At 40.0% G+C, this 23,638-nt stretch overlaps 1 protein-coding gene across 5 annotated transcripts in view; it reads left to right on the forward strand.

Moving 5' to 3' along the window:
• The window catches only part of DGKI (diacylglycerol kinase iota), a gene marked incomplete at its 5' end in the record, with an annotated part of 382,063 nt that overhangs the window by 170,428 nt on the left and 187,997 nt on the right, over positions 1–23,638 (forward strand). For 4 of the 5 annotated variants that reach the window (XM_084896735.1, XM_084896736.1, XM_084896738.1 and 1 more), the window contains 3 exons: positions 1,891–1,956; positions 13,674–13,745; positions 18,415–18,531. In XM_084896735.1, coding sequence (XP_084752861.1) covers positions 1,891–1,956; positions 13,674–13,745; positions 18,415–18,531 — 255 coding nt within the window. The remainder of the gene's footprint in view (positions 1–1,890; positions 1,957–13,673; positions 13,746–18,414; positions 18,532–23,638) is intronic. The other variant, XM_084896739.1, reaches the window with a different exon arrangement.

Here is a 23,638-nt window from a genome sequence, read left to right on the forward strand (position 1 = left end):
CTTATGCTGTGGACACTGATAAGTGGACAGGTTCCTGGGCTTGCTGCCATTGTCCTGAAGGCCATGGGACCCAGAATTGCCTGTATTGATTTTTAAGCCTGCACAGACAGCCACATTGGGCGCAGCCCAGACTTCTTAGTTTCCTGGGGGAATCGGAGGGCATGGCCTAGGCAACATGATTTGTTTTTGAAAGAGAGCCCATTGGGATTGCATCCTGGAGACCTGCTGCGCAAAATATTGACATTTTAGTTGCTTCATAGGGAGGAAGTAGAAGTGGCCTGCACAGTTGAGAGGATGGGGTGGTGGGGTGCTATGGCAGCCGAGGAGGTGCTGGGGGACTCGAGGGGCACTAGGTTACAGCCTACCCACCAACACAGACATATTTCAGTATTTCAACAGCTCATAGGATTTTACTGGCACATACCCACTCAGCAACACCTCTGCTGTCTTCATGGAAAGGAAAAGAATGATCACATGTGAAATATGTTAAAAAGTACTTGGCACACAGTTCTCAACAAATGTTAGCTATTATTATTAGCTTCTTTCTGAGTATATATATATATATATATATATATATATATATATGAATTATGTTTGTGTTTTATTAAACTGCTGCTGTGGGGAAAGCAAGACAAAATTAGACTAATTAGTGGGACCATTATGTTTCATTGTTTCTTATTATAGTTAAAAGACCATTACTCCCCCAGGATCTTTGTTGAGTTTTAATTTAAATTGATTTGGCATTATACAGCGAAATAGAAGTGGCATTTTGGAATTGATAATGTCAATGTTCTTTAAGGGAATTTTTGTCACTCTGGATTTTGTGCCTTAATACAACTCGTTTTTCCTCAACACTGACCTATTTTCTGTGTTCCTCTGTACTTAGAACTGTGCTTGGCAGACAGCAGGTACTTAGTGTTTGCTGAATGACTGAGTCTATAGTAAAAGGCCTTTTAAAGGAAAAGCATGGACTCTGGTGATAATCAACAGACATGTTCATCTCAGAGAGAGTACATTTTTTTTTTTCAGAAAAAGGCAGGAGAAAAGACATTCGCAAGCATATTAGGTGTAATGGCCCAAGGAGAGTCAATTATATAAGTTTTTAGGGTTCACCTGCACCATGGATTAGACCTGAAGACAACTTTGTTACGATGTTTCCTAAGAGCAGTGCTGATGGCCCTCCTTGACCCCGTGCCCCATGAGCACTTATCTGTTTGGGAGGGAAGGGACTTTCCAAGACAAGAATAGAGCTTGAAAGCTGATTAGTTCAGAGTTTCCAAGGACAGTTTAAACTCGAGGTCATTGCAGAAACTCACAACTGTCTCTTGTCCTTCAGTTTTTCTCTTCCTTCACTTTCACTAGTAACAGACTCCCACCGTTTGTGTCCTGAGTCAAGAGACCTATTTCTGTCTGGGAACTTAATTTTCTGAAGTGCTTTCTGGCTCAAATGTGTAGTATGGTGTCTGTTTGGCATCTATAGAAGCATTAAATACACATTTGTTAAAAAATATTGGACATCGTTGTTACCGCTTCTCACAGGGTATTTCTTCGACCTGCCTGTTACTCCCTAGCCCAGGGTCCCTGTGTGGCTTGCTTGTGACTGCACAGGGTTCTACTAGGAGGAGAGGAGAGTAATAGCTGCCTGGTGTGGCCTTTTGTCACTAGCATGATGTGGAGGAGGGGCAGGATGCATGGCTGGGGAGGGAGTTTGCTTAATTTTCTGAATGGATTCGTAATTATTGTTACACAAATCACACATACACCTACTACTTGTTTTTGTGTTAATGTGGCCTGAGATCATGGTTTACAGAAATCTATATCCTTACAACAAAAACCCTAATATTGGTTTTGCAGATTTAAATTGACTCATTTTATTTGTTTTTTCCACAGAATTTTGTGCGTCATCACTGGGTGCACAGGCGTCGGCAGGAGGGAAAGTGTAAGCAGTGCGGTAAGGTAAGGGGCCGGGCACCCATGGCCGGAGCAGGAGGCTCCCTAGGACTTTGCAAGCACCCGAGGTAGATGAGTCCCCTCACCCGAATCCAGTGCTCAGTTTGCCACCTCCTTCCACAAGGCCGTATTTCTCCAAGTCCCCTTTCCTTAAAGAGGTATCTTAGTGGTTCTAGAACTCACTGCAAGCGTCAGAGGTCTTAACACAAGGAATTAGCAAATTTTAAGAGAGATGGATATACTTTTGTGGTGAATTTCTTTGTTAATAGTTTCAAAAACACTTCTTATTTTGTTAAAAATCCCCTTCTGAAGACCTCTGACCTACCACACTTCTTTGATCAGCAACAGGAAGTGAATGGTGTGTTAAATAACACTACTTTTGTTGATATAGTACTGCAGCTGAGCAGAAACAAAGCACAAAGCAAGAAATGTGTTGCTACCTTAGGATATTATCCAGTTACTGGATGCCCTTCTCATATGTATTATTTATGTCTACTGTCTCTCTTACTTAGTATGACTGTCATGCTATGAAACTCCATGAATTCTACCTGTTATTGAATGCAACAGATTTGGGTTATGGAATTTTTTTTTTTTTTTTTGCAAGGTACAAAGATTCATTTTAGGAATGAAAGGCCTGTCTGGGAAGGTTACACTTGTGGTGAATCATGCTACAAAGATTATTTTATTTTTAGTGGGCCCAGCTTACATCAGTGGTAAACTGGACTCAGTAAAGGGATGTTTTGATTTGGTAAAGTGCAATATGATTTGGGAGAACATACTCCTCATCAATTAACGATCCCCAGTTTGTTTATTTATCCACGTGACACCTTCGGGTCAGGCTCTGTGGTGAGCTGACCAGTATGGCATTTTGACAATAGAGGGATGCAAGGAACTACTGGCTGCCTGAGGTAGGGGATTTGAGAGTGAATGAGACTTGGAAAAGGTTTTATTGCTTTTGCTGTTTGTACAGTGCTTGGAAGAAAACATTATTTTGTTGCCATTGGTTACCCCCTTGTGCTTTGGAAGAAGGCTACACACCTTACCCTCAAGGCTATGGCCCTCCATTCTAACTAGTATTATCTTCTCCAGTTTAACCCAGTGATTCTCAGTTGCTTCCTTTCTAGCCTGTAAGGAGGAGAGATGAAATAGATTGAAAGGTGGAGCAGGTGAACAGAAGATGAGGAGGAAGGGGGAGTGGACTGAGTCTTACCGGCCATTTACATGGCAGTAGACAAGTTGCTCAGCCCTCCGCTCTTCTGTGACCTTCCGTCCTTGGGTCCACCTACCCCTTTCTTTTCTGGTGTGGCATTGGGCTTGAAGGTTCACTCTTACTTAGGGCATTGCAGACTTTCTACAACTTCTCCACAAAAGTGTGTGAGTGTGTGTGTGTGTGTGTGTGTGTGTGAGACAGGGGGATGTGGTGTATGAAAGAGAGAAGAAACAGGTACACAGCCACTTTTGAGATGGGAGATGCGAAGAGTAGGAAGGATCTGGATGGACAGGTCCTTAACTTTGGAAAAATAACTTCTCTTGACAGCCTAGTGACTGCCTCCACCTCAACAAATGATAAACTGTAATAGAGGTGTAGGGGTTTTATCAAAAGAAAATCAATGAACGTTATATATTTTGTGGTGAGTATTCTCTGGTGTCATGTTACACCCTTCTCTGGCTTCGTTTTCCGCTGGCATGGTCCACTGGGCGGGAGGAGCTGGGCTCCCTGAGCTCTGAATTGCTGCCCCGTGTTCTCAGGCTACCACCTGAGCGCTCCCAGCTCTCTGGGGAAGTCAGCCACCCCAGCTCCTCAGTGTGTTCCCCTAACTTAGCACTGTGCTATTCACCTCCTATGTGTATGACCCAGCTGCTCTTGAGTTCCCAGAGACTTAAGCAATTGTGGCATGGGCTTGTCTGTATCTCCTTGGTGGATAACACCTTCTCTGGATCCCAGCTTGAACCCTGGATTAGAGGAGAGTTAGTAACTACTTCCCTTTGCAGATGGAGTGATTGAAAATTCATTTCAAACTTTCGTGCCATGCATAATTTTCATTGGTAGAGTTGTACCTTCTTACATAGCCAGAGATTTTTAAACAATTTCCCATACACACAATACACATAACTATACATATTGTCCTATAATTTACCCATTGGGATGGGGTGAAAAATAATCATTTTACTTAGCAAAACTTGGGAGTGTTTATGGTTAAAGAATATCTGGGGTTTCAATGTCTTACTTTTAAAATCATCAGTAAATATTTGGACTGATTTTCTCTTGAGCCCTGAATATGTGTTTGGCTGCCTGTGGGTGGCATTTAGTGGATATCCAATGAGAGAGCTCGTGATCCCATTGCTCAGTTGCTTTAATATTTGCTGAATATCACAGGCTGCCATGTTTATGACCATTCTGTAGTATTACATTATTTTCATGTATAGCCCTACATTATGTAAGAGACAGGGTTCAGGCAGAAAAGAGGAGGCATAGTTACACTCAATTGTGTAGTTAGATGTGTGTTTAATAAAGAGAACATTTAAAATGTGTGAGCAGAGTGTAGAGACACCCCCAGGCATAGCAAAGAGCTCTGAGGCTAGTAACAGCAGGGGGTTATGGGCATGTATAATCTGAAGCCAGGAGACAGAGGAAATCATTCACCAGGGTAACTTAACCAGCGAGGTGACCCACCAGCTGGGGAATAAACATTCCAGCTTCAGTTACCTCCACTCTCTAGTGGCCAAACCCAGTAGAAACAAGATCACAAGGAACACTGTCGAGGCAACCCATAACAGTCACTTTTACGATAGGACACGGGGTGGAGAAAGATGGGAAGTGGATCCGGAGGGCCAGTGGACTGATCTAGCAGGTCTTGCTTAATGCCAAGCTGCACTCAGTGAATGGGGAGAGGCAGGCTGCTTGCTTATTCTGTAAATGTATCTCTAGGAATCTTCCCCAGATCTTACATTTATCCAATCCCATTTCCCCTCCCCTACACTGAGTTGTTCTTAGTCATTTACAAATCAATAGGCAAAGGAAAAAATGCTGTCGTGATTAGGGCTAATTTGCCTTTTTATCTTTGAAGGAACCAAGGATCTAAACCCAGCACCATGGTAACTGTAGCAATATGCTTGTAAGCTATTATCTGAAGCCTTATCTTTTATTTGGAAACATATATAAAAGTCACACCAATAAATGCACTAACTTTTTGAAAGTGCAACAGTAGATCTTGAAAGCGTTTTTTAATGCAACAACATGAAAATTAAACTTTGGTCTACATGTTTGATGCCCTCCTTACCTTGTTAGGAAACCAGACATGTGGCATCATTATAAATTACTTGTCCATAAATCATACGTACTTTCAGATGTAATTAAATAAATTAAACAGCAGGTAGCATTAATTAAATGGGAAAATGTCAAAACCACTCTTTCTTGTAATGAATATTGTTGAAAATTAATTAAAATGAACTTATAGAGCAGTATTCAAAATATGCACTATCTCAAAGAGGTATACTTAATAGCATTTTTGTAATGCAAAGATGACAAAATAGATTAAAAACACTCCATGGGGGTGCAGTTAGGATACAAACAGTGAAAGGGATTACAGAATCTAAAAATGATGAAGAATACTGACCTGGGGCTTTGTTATCCATTTAAAGATCTACTGATCTGAAAATGTGTGCATCCAAAGATGAACTTTGAGGAGACCCTGCACTGTTAGGGACAAGGAAGGGAAGTTTGGGGGTGAGGATCTAAGCACTGGACAGGCAGGTTTGGTTGTTTGCCTCTGAGTGTTTGTCCATATAAAACAGTGGAACCTTTTGCCATTAGCCCCAGGAGGGCCCGGGAGGTGTGGAGAGGGAATATAACAAGGACAAGGAAATTAAGCATTCCCATGGAGTCCCTCCCAACACAGCTGCTGGAAGCCTGGCTTTCTTTCCTGGCCTCGGCTGAGTATCAAGACAGGGGACAAGGGCAACTGCCATTCTACTCTCTGCTTCTATGAGTTTGACTATTTTAGGTTCCTCATATGGGTGGCATCATGTAATATTGGCCCTTCTGTGCCTGGTTTATTTCCCTTAGCATAAGGTCCTTCAGATACATCCGAGGAGGGAAATGGAGTGATGTCAGTCAAAGGGTGTGAGGTTTCAGCAATGTGAGATGAATGAATCCCAGAGATGTACTGTACAACATAGTGCCTATAGTTAACGATACTATATTGTATATCTAATATTTTGCAAAGAGGGTAGATAGTATGTTGTGTTCTTATCACAAAAAAGAAAGTGGAAGATGATAAGATTGTGCTGATGGTTTCACAGGTATATACTTATCTTCAAACTCATCCAGTTGTACATATTAAACATTTACAGCCTTTTGCATGTCAATTATGCAGTATAATGGTTATTGGAGGGAAAAGGGGATGGGGGAGGATGAAGAGGGTAATGGAAAGAGACTAGATGCTGCATGGTGAGCAGATATTCTATAATACTGGCATTGTATTATAGAATTGTACACCTGAAACATACAATGTTATTAACCAGTGCTATCCCAATAACCTTAATTAAATAAACATTTAAAAAGGGAACAAGGGGCTGGGGCTCAGAACCAGTGCTCCTAGCTACAGACCCCGTGTGGTTAAATCACTCAGCACTCACCTTTAGAGTAGTTTTACTACTGCCCCTGCTCCCCTGACCTTGGGCCTGGCCAGAGCCCCAGTAGGGGCAGTAATGTGATACTGTGATACTTTGGTCACTTTGGTCCCCTTTGCTCTTTCTTTGGAAGTGCCAAGGCTCTGGGATGGCACAGAGGGAGGAGTTGAACTCATAGTTGCTTGGCCTTGACCAATCACTAAATGTGGAATGTCTTGGCTGAGGTGACTCTTTTAGACTTAGGGCAAGTCCTAAAGGTGGAAGGCTATCTCCTTTAACTGGGGGATGGGATGAATGCCTCGGGCATGAAGCAGGGTCACCTGGGTGGAACACCACAGCATCCAATACAGTTCATTCCTGTCACGTGGTGATTCTCAGCTCCACTCCTTTTTTCACACAATACATTTTTAGTAGAGCTCCTTCAGAATTCTGGTTCGTCTTATTTCCTAGAGAAACATATAAGAGGAAGGTTAGTGGAATAAACTACAGCTCTCTCTCTCTGGCAGCTGGTCTTAAATCTGCAACTAATTATCATTTTCTTGCTCATTCACCCATTCTGTATTCATCTCAACTAACACTTCTGGTCTAGGTGACTGTCTTAATCTGTTTGGGCTACTATTACAGAATTCCATAGACAGGGTAGCTGGGAAAACACACACACACACACACACACACACACACACACAGAAATTTATTCCTCACAGTCTGGAGGCTGGAAATCCAAATCAAGATGCCTGCACAACTTGCTTCTCACAGTGATCTTCTCTCTGTGTCCTCACCTGGAGGAAGGGGAAGGAGTTCCGAATATCCTTTACTAGTATAAGGGCACTAATCCCATTCATGAGGGCTCCACCCTAATGACCTTATAACCTTCCAAATTGGGGATTAGGTTTCAACAAATGAATGATAAAGGGACACAAAAATTCAGTCTCAAGCAGTGACCTACCTAGTGGGGTGACAAAGACCCTTACCTTTGAGCAGTCTGATCTTCAGATTTTGGCTGCTGCAATTGTCCATTTTTCAGAGAATTAGAAAGGAGCCTCATTTGATAATTGGTGCCAGATATATTCTTCCTGCCTCCACTCTCAAATAACAACTTTACCTCCACTTAATGATTGGGACTAAGATGGTGACTTGCCACGTGGTGACTCTTTACTGTGTTTGCTAATCTCTTGACACAAAGACCCCAAAGTAACTGAGTGGAGCGGTAGTTCAAGTTTTAAGGGCCTTTCGTTATGTCCCATGGTGGAGGTGTTCCCTATCTGGGATTCAGATCCTTGGAGCCCAGAGTTGTAAGGACAGGAAGCACAAATTCTCTCCACATGGGCCAATGGAGGTGATAGTAGACAAGGCCACTCCTATTCCCACTCTTTGGTTGTTCCATCTGTGGATTTTACTGTGGTCACGGAGGACGGTGATCATAGGGTTTCCTCTAAAAGCTGCAACCTCTGTTACATCTTCAAAAGACTGTCCCATCTGTCATCCTGCAGCTTTTGGATGGTGTGGGCTGTGATGGGACCAGTGCATCGCGTGGCCATGTGCTCACCCCCCGCACCTCCATGGTTGTAAAATGGTTTCTTTGGTCTGACACAGTGTTGTGCAGGATCCTGTGTTGGTGGTTCAAACACCTATAAACCCTTGAATAGCAGTGCTGACCGAGACCCTGCAAAAGGGAATATGTGTGGATTCCAGTCAGGATGAGTTGTTGCCCCTTCCATAGTACAGGGGGTCAATGTAACCAGTTTGCCATCAAGTAGCTGATGGTGTATTTGAGGGATGTTGCCATGTTGGGCGCTCAGCTTCGGTGTCTTTTGCTGCAAGGTTAGACAGTCAGCAGTGGTAGTGGCTACTCAGTTTTGGTGAGCAGTAGCCCATGCTTTTGGACCCAAACATAGCATTCGTCGTCACTGCTATCATGGCTACTACACTTACAAGCCCATTGTGCCATGAATGGTATTTTAGGACAAAGATAAAAACCCAACAGTTAAAGTTTTATATGCATTTCTGGCCATGTTAAATATGACACTAAATATTCATATAAAGTATTTTTGCCCTAGAATCATGACAGTCATAAAAATAAGAAATATAAGCATCACAGTTACAAATGGTGAATATGTAAAACAAAATGTAAATTTGAAGCCATTGTTTATAAGCTTCGTTTCAATTATACCTTAATTCCAAGACCCTGGGTTAAGCTAAGTACTTTCTTGAAGTCATCTGCCTCAAAACGAACAAAGGACTGGAAATCACATCTGAGGCTCTTCATACAGCCTGACAAGTTTGTGTAACGGTGTGAATTTACACGGAGAAGCTTGCGCCTTCTCCCTGGAGACTCTACTTATAACAGGGGTCTTCAGATAAATTAATGAAAAAAGCTGAAACTATCAGAGGCTAGTAAGACTGTCTGGCTCTAAAGAGTGTATTGTAATTACCAACAATATTAGAATGGAAGAACACAGAATGCTGTAATGAAGAATAATAAATGTCAGTGATTACCCTGGAGTGAGAGAATATTAAGAACAAGAAGGGCATTGATAAATTTTCAGAGCCTTTAATTAATACTATAAAATATATTACAATTAAACCCAATAGATAATTTAGATTTTTCAAAGACAATTCTCATAACGTAACTGTAGAATCACATAATTTTGATTGTTGCATCTGTGGATTTGTCATAAGTTACAAAGACATTGCTTATTTAATTTCATTCATGACCCTAGCCATTTTGGCTCAATGGATAAGGTGTCAGCCTATGGACTGAAGGGTCCTGGGTCCGATTCTGGTCAGGGGCACATGCCAAGGTTGCAGGTTCAATCCCCAGTAAAGAGTGTGCAGGAAACAGTGGATCAATGATTCTCTCTCATCACTGATATTTCTCTCTTCCCTCCCTTTCTCTCTCTGATATCAATAAAAATAAAAAATAAATATATTCTAAAAATTAAATAGATTTCATTCATGAATACATTCTTTATTATAATTCAATTTAGATGGCCACACATATTTACAGTTTGAAAATATTGAATGTTTAGGAAAGTTTTAGCTTAAGACCAGTAAACTCTGTATAGGAAACTTAGAAATAACAGGTAAATTAGATTTTTATGAATGTAAATAAACCCTAATCTTGTATAAATTAAAATATTAATGCTACCAATTTGACACTGCAATAAAACCAAGGACTAGACATATTGTCAAACTAGCCTAATATACAGAGATTCACAATTCCATGTAAGAGCACACCTGTCAGTGCGAAACTGGACTGAGGAGTCTGTCAAGTGAAAAAAGTCAATCATTTGTCTGGACTGGGAAAGATATTGGTTCATGGTGACTTGCTCACTAGAGACTGAAGTTTGAACCCTTAACTAATTCTGGATAGGTCAGGATGAGTCCATAAGCCTGTAGGTAGTTGGTAAAATGGGTGCCATTTTTGATTAGTCAGGAAAAGTTTTCATTTGGGTTGGTATGAATCTGTGCTTCAGCTGTGGGATGCTCAAACGTCATGGTTTGTCAGCTTCGGTTGGTTAGAGCCCATTCACTGAAATAGTTCGAACGGTTTGAGCTCTTCTAGCAAAGGTTTCATCTGAACAGAAAAATTTCCTTTTACTTCAGTGAGTATCCAGTTGCTATCATGTTATATCCCATTGGATAAGTTTACAAGAATGGTGTAACAGTGGTTTGGCTGAGAGGATAGAGTGTCGGCGTGTGGACTAAAGGGTCCCAGGTTCGATTCTGGTCAAGGGCATGTACCTTGGTTGGGGGCACATCCCCAATAGGGAGTGTGCAAGAGGCAGCTTATTGATGTTTCTCTCTCATCGATGTTTCTAACTCTATACATCTCTCTTCCTCTCTGTAAAAAAAAAAATCAATAAAATATATATATTAAAAAAGAAAAAAAATATATATATATGTAGAGAGAGAGAGAGAGAGAAAGAGAGAGAGGTGTAACAGTTTTATTTTAAACTTCAATTTTATTTTGCCAGACATAATGAACTTAGCATCTAATTTAAACTTATGATGAATAAATTAGATATTAAAATATAAAGCGTGTGAAAGTAAATATATATATTTATATTGAAAATTATAGAATATTTGAGCAAAAATGTCTGACGTTCTCTGTTTTAAGATAAATGTTGATACCCTTGGGTTTTTCTTTGCAATACTTTTTGAGCTACTATTACAGAATGAGTAGTTAGTAGCAATTACATTCAAGAGTTCAAATGTAACTCTTTGAACATGTGAATAAAAATGGAGAGGTTTAATTATGTGTTGTTTAAAGTTTTGGAGTCAAGAGCATCATCAACTCTTGTTTTAAACAACATTAAATCAAACAGGGAGTCAGGCTATCATCAAGAGATACCCTTGCCCAAACCTCAGTTCCATCCATGGGCAGTAAAATAATTTTGGTTTATTTTAAATGAAGCCCTTTTTCCCCTAGTTCCAGCCAAGGCTGTAAACTGAGTGTCATTTGGTACATGTCCTAGATTACAGAAGGAAAAGAGGCAACAAAGCTTTAGCTGCTAAGAATAAATGTTGTTTAAACTTCATTTCAGAGCTCTTTTGGACTAAAAAAACTCACACCTCCCCCCCCCCCCCCAATATCTCTCTAGGTTCTTAGTATTTATAATTCTAAAGTCAGTTAGATCGGACTTCGCGTCCCTATTTTCTTCTCTGATAGTGATGAACAAAATAGCCCTTAAAAATTAGTTAGTTGGAATTTGATTAGGGCATCTGTCAGTACCATAATATCAAGTGTGGGCCAGCTTTTAAATATGGGTAATTAGGAATCTGCTCTTTTTGCTGTATTGAAATCCTTGCCAAAATCTCTGCATTGCAGATGGCCTGTGGGAACTTGGTCCATGAAGGCCCCAATAGGGTTCTATTTATGTCTCCATGTTGGACAATAATCCTGAAGCTAGGGCCTCTGTGACTCAGCCAGATTAGAATCCAAAACAAAGCACAGAGCTGATTACCACCATGTTCGTCTGCAAGGGACCCACCACAATTCTGCAACAGAGTCCCTCGCCCCAGCTCTGGCTGGCCTTGTTTGTTTCTGGTAGCCGCCTGGCTGTCAGGACTGTATCTGTGTCTCCCTGAAACCAGAGGCCAGTAGAAGAGTAGGCTAATACTCTCCCTCTGTACTGTCAAATAGAGCATGGCTAGTCACATATGAGACCCTGGAGGACTTTGTCAGCCAGGTGGTGGAAAACATTCCTGTTGATTGGTCTTAGCAATCAAAGGACTCCTTCATTTATATACTGCATTATAAAGAACTTTGCAAGTACATTACCCCATTTGAATAATCTCATAACTACTTAGTGGTATGGGAGAGATTTGTAGTATAATTACTATTTTCAGGTGAAGGGAAAAATTAGAAGGTTTAAGATTCCCTCAGTCAATAACAAGATCCAGTGCCATCTCTCTATCAGCATCAATTTGATGTACAATCATCTGATGTATGAATTGATGAAGTGGTGGCTGGGTAATAGCATTTGAGATGTTGCTTAACAATACATTTTATACAGCTACATTCAATAGACCTCTAGTTGTGGCTTCGGCTGCTATCGTGCCAACAGTCCAACCTATTGATTTCCAACCACGTGACATGTCTGTATTGCAGACTGAATGAAATTAAAACGCTACCATATTTGCATTGTCTTAGGGGTTGGAGGAGAGTGATGCTCTCTAGACCTTAAACATCTAACACAAACCGCATAGAAATATGCTTTAAATATTTCTATGCAGTTTGGGTTAGGTGTTTAAGGTCTAGAGAGCATGAAGTTGGTAATTGCATCACGGTGTGCTAGCAATGACTTTGTTCATCTGAAGACATGCATACCATGTGTATGACATTCACAGAGTTAAGCTAAGTTGTGGAGACCTGTTTAAGAACCATTACAGGGGCTTCTCTGAAAAAAGCAGTAATTCCACTGGACAGATAACACATGTGCACATAAAATAACAACTTAAGGAACCATTCACAAATACCATGGGTAGGTACAAGTGGTTAGGCCTGTGGTTTAGAATGGGAGTTCTTTAATGTGAATTAATTCTTTAAGTTAAAATTATCTGTAGACATTGAGCAAGACTTCTTCAGCCAGTGCTTTGGTAGCTTTCCTGCCTGTCATATTTTCTTTTGATCACTTGACAAAAGCTCTCTTTGAAAAATGTTTTGTTGTTGCTCTGAATTCATTTTTTTTGGGGGGGTGTGTTTTAGATTTCACAGGCGGACGGAGTAGATGAGCCTGGGGAAGGCTAAAATCACCCTATGATCATTACTGCATGCTTCTCTCTAGTCATTATGTAGGGAGAGCTGCCAAAAGCACCTCTTCTGTTCTTCCGTTGGTTCATTTAAGGGGACTGAGTTTGCCATTCCATTAATCTCATTGCTGATTGCTGGCGAAGAATAACATCGAAAGCTGCTTGTTTTGAGTCCCAGCCTCCCAAAGGGATGATGAAAGTCTTTGAGTTTCTTTCTGCACCCTGGGACTTCTTCCACATCCTCACTTCCGGGCACTCACTCTCTGATTCTTTATTTCTCTCCATGTGGGTTCTCAGATGTTACCTTTGTTCGAACTTCTTAGATGGATGACTGTTGTTATAGAGAACCATGGGAACCAATTGTGACTTTTGTTTTTAGTAAAAACATGTCAGAACCACATTCTATTTGGGGAAAAATGCAATTTTCTGTCTCTCTCTCTCTCTCTCTCTCTCTCTCTCTCTCTCTCTCTCTCTCTGTGTGTGTGTGTGTGTGTGTGTGTGTGTGTGTAAGAGAGAGAGAGAGAGAGAGAGAGAGAGAGAGAGAGAGAGAGAGAGAGAGAGAGAGAGAGAGAGAGAGAGAGAGGGAGAGACTTTGATAATTTTGAGTACTTAGTGGTACAGCAGATACTGGTACCTCCTTTGTAACAGTCAGATGACTTGGGAATAGGAAACTTTTGCATGGCAGAGGTGGAGAATGTAAGTGCTGAACGTGGCCCAGTTACCTTGAGTGGTGAGGTCAGTTCTGTCTCTATTCATGTCCTTGGACTTCAGGAGGGCAGATGCATACTGTGATTGAAGTGGTTTTAAATTTTCTATCTCTTGTCCTAACACCCCAGGGCTTTCAGCAGAAATTCTCCTTCCACAGTAAAGAGATTGTGGCTATCAGCTGTTCCTGGTGCAAGCAGGCGGTAAGTTGGGAGATGGAATAAAACAAAGTGGGCTCATGTTCTGTAAAAATAGACTTAGGTCATTGCTTGAATTCCTGTCTGTAAGTGGAAGGTAACCCAATGTATGTATTGTTTTCTTTACATAGAGTTGTTGGAGGAAGAAAAACATTTAAAACTATAGAATTATAGCACATATGAGCTGGAAGAAACTGGAGATGAATTAACTCTTCATTTATACACATTGAATTCTGGGATCAGAGACTGGAGAATTCTTCCCTGGTTCTAACGCTAGGTCTAGAATCAAGGACTTCTCCCTTCTAGACCATATATATATATATATATTTCAATTACACTAGGTTATTGACAACTCTTCCTATGTAGGAAGTTGCTACATTAGGAAGAAAGCAACTTGTAACATTAGGTAATCCTTCTAACATGGCAGTCCCCAGCATTTTGGTTCTTCTGTGTGTTTTGTTTGTTTGTTTTTTTTTTTAATGTAGGCACCTTTCTGTGGGGAGCAAGAGGTGCTATGTTAGAATAAGAGTGGTTTTGTATCCTTTAAATTTTAATGTTACAGTTGTCTGTAAGTTCATTGAAATGTAACTCTTCTTTACACTTGAACATATATATTCATTGGAATCCAATAGTAAATTTTTATTTACTTTTCTTCTTTTTTAATCTATCCTTTTTTTTTAAACCCCTCTATCTCAACCAGATGGTTCATTTTTTTTTTGTTTGCCTGTGTACCTGTTCTTTCTTTAAGCGGACAATGTATATACACTCTAATTCATGGGTTGGCAATCTATGGCCCATAGGTCAACTCTGCCTGCTGCCTGCTTTTGTAAATAAGTTTGATTGAGACACAGCCATGCTCATTCATCTCTATATATTGCATTTCCCTAGGCCCCCACTTGTCAGGAGAGCCTACTGCTGTTACGTAGAGATGCATTGGTCTGAACAGCTCAGTGCTTGGCGTTTCCATCTCCTTCCAGTTAATTGTCACAGAAATAGTCCTCGTGCTTCTAGTCAAGAACACATTTACAAATACAAGGCCATCCTAGTTCTTGATTGAACCTGTTCCATCAAGCCAATATCTGCATCTGGAGTGGAAGAAGCAGATTCAGGGCCCAGGTGTCCCAAAAATACTTGTGTTGCTGGTTTCCCTGATCTGGCAAGACCCCATTGTGGGACAGGCTCAGATAGGCAGTATCTGTTCTTGCCCCCAGAGGTCTCAGGCTATGGTTAGATGTTCTGTACACATTCAATGAATTGGGATCTTGGTCCCACTTTCTAGTGGACACATGTGCTCTCTCTTCATTGATCTATAGTCCAACTGAATCATTACAAAGATGACTTTCATTTGACTCTTTGACAGAGCTGTGCTCAATTCCACATACTTTTGAGTTTCCCAGGGTGATTCTGCAATGTTTAAAAATACAACGCATTTTTAAGACCAATTGGTGGGGATATATTTTAGTACTATAGGTAATCCCTTCTAGAATATCTGATGTCAAACAAGTAAGTGTCCTCTATGGGCACTTACTACATCAGAGGGGGAAAAACAAAACAAAACTGGCCTTGGAAGCTGGATTTCCTGGATTCAGGTCCTCACATTACCACTTTTGGACTCTTCTTATTCTCTCTAGATTGGCAGTTACTCAGGTGTAGAGTCAGAGAGTTGAAATAGGCAGGTTCTGAGATCCCTTCTATTTTAGAAATGCAGTGGCCATTCATTTGGGGGTTTATTTGAATTTCTAAAAGAGAATCACTTAAATTTTTTTCTTAATTTGAGAGAATTTTAAATTTATAAAAAAGTTGCAAAAATAGTACATAACATGAATATATACACTTTCACCCAGTTCCTCTAACTCCCTCTAATTTTGACAACTTACATAAACATAGTTTAATGAATAAAATCAGGAAATTAATATTGATACATTACTAATAACTAAGCTACAAATTTTTAAAACGTTCACCCGTTGTTTTCTTAATGTCCCAGGATCTAATTAAGGATCCCACAGTTCATTTAGCTGTGGGATTCTTGATATTTCCTCATTCTTTCTGTCTTTAATGACTTTGGCACATTTAATGAGCACTGACTGGTCATTATGTAGACTGTCTCCCAAACTGAGTTTGCCTTATGTTTTCGCATGATTAGATTGAAATTATTCATTTTAGGCAAGATACGAGAGAAGGGATGTGATGTTCTCACTGCTTCTTATACAGAGGGCATAATGTCAATGCTTTGTTACCGATGATATTAACCTTGATCACTTGATTAAGGTGGCATTTGCTATATCCCTGTCCGATTGATAAATATTTGGGGGAGATATTTTGAGATTATGCTGACATTTTTCTCCTCAAACTTTTGCCTACCGATTTTAGCATTCACTAGTAAACCTTTTAACAAAATTATTTAAGTATCTAAAAAAAATTTTTTCTAAACAAATAAACTTTATTATTCAGAATGGTTTTAGGTTCACAGCAAAACTGAGGTGAAAGTAGGGAGATTTTTCCATACATTTCCTCTCCTGACACTGTCACACATTCCCCACTGTCAACCTCCGATGAGAAAAATCTCCTTTTTAAAAAGATATTCAGATAATATTTCTCTGGCATATCAAATTGTTTGTGGATCACAAATAACTGGTGGTTGGGGAATTATGAAGCTGTATTCCATACTTAATTAACTGATTTAGTAGTTAGTCTTTGGATCACGTCAGATCGTGAAGATACGAAGAAATGAGGACAAAACCTGCCTGATGAGGTATAATTGGGGTTGGCCATGTTTTCCACTTTCTTGAGACAGTCCTAATGTACATCTTTTGTTCCAATGTAATTATCAACAGTACTCCCTTTCACTCTTAAAATTGTTCCAGCGAAGATGATAAATTATGTGGTCACATTAAATAGAATCCAAGTAGAAAGCATGTCAATTTTTTTTAAAATCACTATGATTAAAACTTTAAGGCTTATAATGTGATTTATGTTTATTAGAAACCAGATGTCACCACACATCATTATCCCTTTACAGCCACACAAAAGATGATTGAAAATGTAATTGGCCCAAGGTCACTCAATCTATTTGGGGATAGATTCAAGCCTCTAAAGCATTGCTATGATCATTAGTCTACATTTATTTCTTTCCTTTCAGAAACAAAAAGCACTCTAGACTTGCCAAGTGTAATGGGACCATTATGTTTTTTAGCAGCCCTCACAAACCCAGCAGAAGAAATCTCTTTTTTCGTTGTTGCCTCTTGGGCTAACAGCTCTCTAGAAGAGACAGACATCTTGCTTCTTTCCTGGCCTTCCCTTATAGTGGAAGACCACCTGAGAAGGATTTACACCCTCTGGTATAGAGAAGAGAGACATGTTAGGCGCTGCCTTTCTGCTCGTCTTCATTTCCTTTTCAGCTTTATTCCAAATTCAAGGTTCTGACCACCCAAGTCCAATGAAACAAAGTTACAGCCAATTTAGGATTAATAGAACCCTCTGTCGATATAAGAAACATTCGAACCTTTAGAGAACTTTTATATGAGTTTTCTTTGAGACAAACTGATGACAGTTGCTGAGAAAATCTCAACAGAGAAAATTCTCCAGAGAATAGCAGTTTTACAGCTTATTTTATACATTAGAATCAAAGGAGGAGACAGGAGGGGTATATGAAATGGGTGGTAGGATTAAGGGGGCAGGGGAAAGCAAAGCTGAGAAATCTCTGAGATTGTATAAAAACGCAAAGTAGAGAAACACACACCTCTTTTATATTGGTGGGTACAGGACAGTTAATAATGAACATTTATTGCACATAGAGATGGTATGTGGGAAACAAGATACAGTGAGGGTTTCTGTGGCCTCTGTTGTGGTGGGTGTGCCCTGAGGGATCTGGAAAAGAGATTACTCTGACATTTCAAAGGTATGCTATCTTAGATGTGAAAGGACAATGGACAGGCTCAGTTAAGTAAAAACCGACCTTTGTTGAGGAAGCTGAGGCCTAGGACGTGACTACTCACCATGACTTGCTTTTAGTTAGGAATTTTTATGTTCAGACCTTTCTGTGTGGTTACCTTCAGTCTCTGATTCTGTAGAGAGGGCTTCCCCTGAGCTTTTCAGGTTTGGTATGTGGCCATTTTTTCATCCACACCTCCAAGACTAACATCTTTAGGTAAATATCCTATTAAACAAAACTCATAGACATAGACAATAGTATGGTGATGACCAGAGGAAAGGGGAGTGGAGGAGGTAAGAGAGGACAAGGGGAGATAAATGGTGATGGGAGGAGACTTGACTTTGGGTGGTGAACACATTATACAGTATACAGAGGATATATTACAGTATTGTGCACCTGAAACTTACATTATTTTGCTAATCAGTGTCACTCCAATGAATTCAATAAAAATTTAGAAAATAAAATAAAAGCGAGGTACTAAAAAACTAAAACAAGGTTATGAAGTTTTAGCTGACCTGCCCTATAAGATGGATTTTATAAAAGGAAATGAATTCTAAATATGGTCTCTGAGTGCCTGGGGCTGGTTGATGAGAAGCATGTAATGTGTGTGTGTGTGTGTGTGTGTGTGTGTGTCTAAGTGTGTGTTTGCATGTGCATGCATGAGTATATATACATGTACTTACTTCTTCTCATTGCAGCCTTGCCTCTTGCACAGAATTATTTATCGGCCTGTTTTCTCTTCAGTTTCACAATAAGGTGACCTGCTTTATGCTGCATCAGATTGAGGAACCCTGCTCCCTGGGGGCTCATGCTGCCGTTATTGTCCCGCCCACCTGGATCATTAAGGTGAAGAAACCGCAGGTAACTGCAGGGACCCTGGTGCTGCTGGGCCAGCGCAGAGAAACAGTAACCGCTGCTTCTTGCTTTTCTCCCTCTGACCAGTCTTTGGATTTCTACGATCTCTGCTCATTCATCCCCTTGGTCCCATGCTCAGCTTCCCCAGTTCATCTCATTAGCCCATCCCCTTACTGCGTTGGGCTCTCTCATGGATCCAGCCTCCTCTTCTAAAGAAATCAGACTCCCCTGCAGGAGTGTTTCCTTCCTGTCCGTGTAATACCATGAGATGATATTCTCTTTGGGCGCGCTCCTGAGTTGCTTAAGGACTAGTGGTGGATAGAGCTGAATCTTGTGCACCTCTCTTCTCTCCCAGCCTGGGCACCCCTGGGGAGTGAATGGGAGGGCAAACTGTGCAGGCCTCCTTGTTTGATTGAGATCACCACTTCCCACCTGAACAGCAGACGGTGGGGCATGACCTTCCTAAATGCACAGGGTCTGCTTAGAGAGCAGCACCCCTCTCTTAAGGCAAAGTAGAACCTAGCCTCTTAACACATAATCTCACATTGCATTCAGTCCTCATTGTACTGTGTCCCAAGAGGGTCTCTGCTTCAATTCTGAGAAACGTTGGTGGTTTTCCTAAGATCATAACCTTTGATAGAAAATTTTGTACCTTTGTACTCTACATCTTAGATAGTAGCTCCAAGTTCTGGGGTGACTTTCAATGCTACAGGGAGAAGGTTATACCTCCCTAGGGTGCAGGAACCTTAGGAAGTCTTGCTGAATATAATATCTTTAAATGATGTGGCAATCCCTTTTCGTGTGGGCTCCAAACTTAGCATGTAATTTATTCTCATTGGCTCAATTTTTTTTTAAATTTAAAATCTATTGGATCAGGGACACTGTTTTGCTTTGTGTGTTTTACATGAAGTTTAGTCTCTGCTGATGAGTGACATTTGGGAATAATCTTTTTCAAGTCATAATCCATGATGGAAGCCCTTGGGAAATCTTTTCCAGGGGCAAGTAGGGTATCTACACATTGAAATATGGGGCCTCTAGTCCTTTCATTTTACATTTTAGATACAAAGGCCAAGAGACATTAAATGAGTTGCCCAAGGTGATATATACAACTTTGTACTGTCTGAAATTCAAGTGTACTGATTTCTAACTTAGTGTTATTTTAAGATCTCTTTAATATTTTTACTTTTGTTTTTTCCCCTAATAGTTAATAAATTTCTCCAAGAGCTTTATATTAAATATTCAGTTAAATCAACATCAAAAACCTCATTGGTATCAGGAAGGCCACTGGGCATGGTGATGCAATACATGATCTTTGCTCTGAATAACCCATGTAGTTATTTTAAGAAAAGATCACGGAGAACTTCATAGAGGAGGCGGCTTTTATTCTGCCTTTTAAAGATAGGTGGAGTCTAGGTCAGTGAAACAGAGAGGACATAACAGGCAGGAGATAGGCATGAGCAAGGGTATTGGGCCCAAAATTATATTCATGGGATTATAAGACTAGCTTGACTTCAGTGGAAAATTTATGCAGGGTGTATGTAGGATAGGGTAGTTCCTCCTCTTCAGTTAATTGATTAAGTTTAGTACTTTAACCAATTAACTAAGTTCTATGTAAAAGCTAATGGATGATGAGCTTGGGCAGTAATGATAACCTAGTATATGAATCAGATTGCCTAGATTCATAACTTTGCCCTGCCACCTAATAACCTGTGTAATCACAGACAATTTAAACCCTTCTGTGTAAACTTCTCATCTGCAAAATGTTACTAATACTAATACCTAATGCATAGGGTTTTCAGGAGGACTAATGAGCCAAAAACAAACAAACAAACAAACAAACAAAGATAAAGTGCATAGAATAGAACCTAGTTCATTGTAACTACTCAATAATAAATGTTAGCTATTGTTTTCCTTCTTGTTGAGTTGTAGGAGTACAGCAAAGCTGTGCATCAACAGATGAAAACTTTGGACAGTCACACAGGGATCAGAACAGAAGTTATTGACCCCTGAGCCATGTATTGCAATGAAAGGGGATGGAAAGAACATGAGATATCTAATGGAGAGGGCAGAAAGAGACAGAACAGGCGCCACAGTCTGCAGTCTACTGTGCTCCCAAGTGCACATTAAACTTCTATTGAAGCTGGTGTATTTCCCACTGCAGTGGGATTGCATGTTCATTAGCACGATGCCTGCCCCAGGGGAGACAATCAAGTTCTAGTCACTTACTGAATACAAGGACCCAGGAAGACTGAGTGAGCAACTATATCTAGATAGTGGAAGGAGCCGAAACCGGTTTGGCTCAATGGATAGAGCGTCGGCTTGGGGACTGAAGGGTCCCAGGTTCCATTCCGGTCAAGGGCATGTACCTTGGTTGCGGGCATATCCCCAGTAGGGGGTGTGCAAGAGGCAGCTGATCGATGACTCTCTCATCGATGTTTCTAACTCTCTATCTCTCTCACTTCCTCTCTGTACAAAATCAATAAAATGTATCTAAAAAAAAAAAAAATAGATAGTGGAAGGAGACAGAAAGTCCTACAAAATAAGGAGAGAACTATGATATCATAGAATTTCATTATTTGAAATGGGAAGAAATACAGAGTAGTCACTGATGTTAAAAAACAACAATAATAAGGACTGAGAAAAGTCCTTGTGTTTGGGACCAGATCATGGATGCCATCAAAACCATAGATTGTAGAGTGTGGGGCATTGGTTGCAACCTGTTAACAATGGTATGGAAATAGTAAGATTAGAACATTTATTGGAGATATTGGAAATGATGGGAGAGAATTTGGAAGGTAGATGGGGAACAATAGATCAAATATTTTTTCCAATTTTCAGAATTTATTTTTTAACTTTATTTTGTTGTTGACACTATTTCAGATGTCTACCTCCCCTCCCCTCCAACCCTCCCACCCTGCTTTTGTCCTCCTCCACCCAGTCCTTGTCTCTCTCTTCCCTCTGGCCATCACCACACTGCTGTCTTTGTTCATGGGTTATGCCTTTATGTTTTTGGTTAATCCCTTCACCTTCTTTAATCCAGTCCCCCCCTTTTTCCCCTCCCCTCTGACAGCAACTTGTTTTTGTTTTTTTTAATATTTATGTATTGTATACATCTATATATGTCTACATTCTATGATACTGCTTAAAAATATGATAAAGGAGAAGATAGTCTTAATTGGGTTAAAGAAACATTTACTTCATTAACCACATTCAATAATGAATATAGGTCCAAAGATGAATCAGATATTAATCTGAAAATCTAAATCGTTGGGCAGAATGTAGGTTTTGGAAGAGGAGTTTTGCCACATGTAAATTTTAAATAAAAATGTGGCCTTCTGATATCTGTGAATGTTTGCCTTCTTGATCAGTGTGCATCTTTTACGAGAGACACTCATAAGATGGTAGAGGAAGGGACCAGACAGGTTGTCTAAATCGGTAGCCTGGCAGTGAGAGGCCTGTACATCTAAGGCAGAGAATGCTAATTGCTTCTGAAGATGTAGAATCAAAGTGGAAACATGAAGCAGGGTTAAGAAATTCCAGTTGTGGAGATCAGCGTAGGTTACATAACAAATAAAAAAGTCATTGTGCTTGGTCTTGAAGGATGCAGGGTATGTTATTGGGAAGGATGCAGGGTATGTTATTGGGATGCAGGGTATGCTATTGAATATATTCAAGTTGATAGAATATATTGATACACAGCAGTAAGATGGATCATCATATAAAGTTAGTTTTATTTGTGACAATTGTATCTAAACAAGTAACTCCAGAGAGGAGGAGTCAAGAAAATCTACTTAAGTGTATACTGGTCAGGGAAAGTAGGTTGTAAAGAGGTGGGATTAAACCATGGACTCTGTATCCTTCTCTGTTGAGAGATCCCTGGCTCCAAGTGGATAGTTATTCCACAACCAGCTGTGTGGTTGGGAGTTGTGTGGAACCTTGATGGTAAGGGGAATGAGTGCTGCCTGGATGATGTGCTGAGTTTCATTATAAATTATTTGGAGAGACCTAGGAGTTAAAATATGATAGGAGGTAGATGACTCTAAGGAATTAAAAGAAAATCAGATTTTGAGAATCAAGCTTGAATCTGTTGGTGTATTTACAGTCAAAGTTATATTTAATGTCGGTGTTTCTTCTCTGTACTAAAAATGGTAGAGGATAATATTTTGACTGGATAAACAAGTTAAAGGTGTTCAAATCCTAGTAAAAGTGCTTGGAGCTGAAGGAAAGACCTGTGTTAAATGAATTTTTTGTGGAAGACCAGAGGTGTGTGCTTTTAATAAATGACACCATTTTACACATAATGCTTTAAAACTTGCCCTTCCCAATGGGGAAAACAAAAAAACACAACCAAATTTTTGGGAAAAGCCCATGTTAGTATATATAGATTTAATGCATATTTGATATATTAGTTTACTTAGCCAGCTCCCTACTGATCAATATTTATATTGTTTCCAATGGTCTACTTATAAAAATACCACAATCAACTTCTTTTCTATCCTACTATGGGCCTTCTTCATGTGAATCCTTTCTTATTCCATATAATTGGGTAACCGTAAAATGCTGTAGACTCACCACATGTGATAGCAATGATCAACCATATCCATCAAAATTTCTCAAGCCATTTCCTTGGGTCAATTCTAAAGGTTAGGTAATACTTGCTGTGATTTAGTCAAATACACACCTGAGAAGCTGCTGAGACACTATCCTTAACTTTGGAATGTGTTTTCTTTGTTCTTCTGCCAGCCTGTCCTTCTGCTTCTGTCTCAGGGGTATAGCAAGAGCAGGGCAGAGTGAGAACGCTCTTTAAGAGACCAAGTCCATGACTCCCCCTCCAATTATCCATCAGAGTTTTGTCTAGTATGTCATGGGGAAAGACTTTATTTGGGATGAAGAAGTGGGATATCTTCTCTTTAGATTGTTATTATAATTGATTCTTTAAGATCCCATAACCTGGACAAACCCCTGAAGGATAGCAAAAGGTAGTCAAGTTTCATTCACAGTTGAGTGATTTACCCACAGGCATTTCTTAACAGTCCAGGAAGGAGTCATACTACGATAAAGATTTTGTTGATACGATTATTACTGCAGCAAGGTAAGACTTCCTAAAACCTGG

Source organism: Pipistrellus hanaki, assembly GCF_964339955.1.
Source record: "Pipistrellus hanaki genome assembly, chromosome: 10".
Classification (NCBI taxonomy): domain Eukaryota; kingdom Metazoa; phylum Chordata; class Mammalia; order Chiroptera; family Vespertilionidae; genus Pipistrellus; species Pipistrellus hanaki.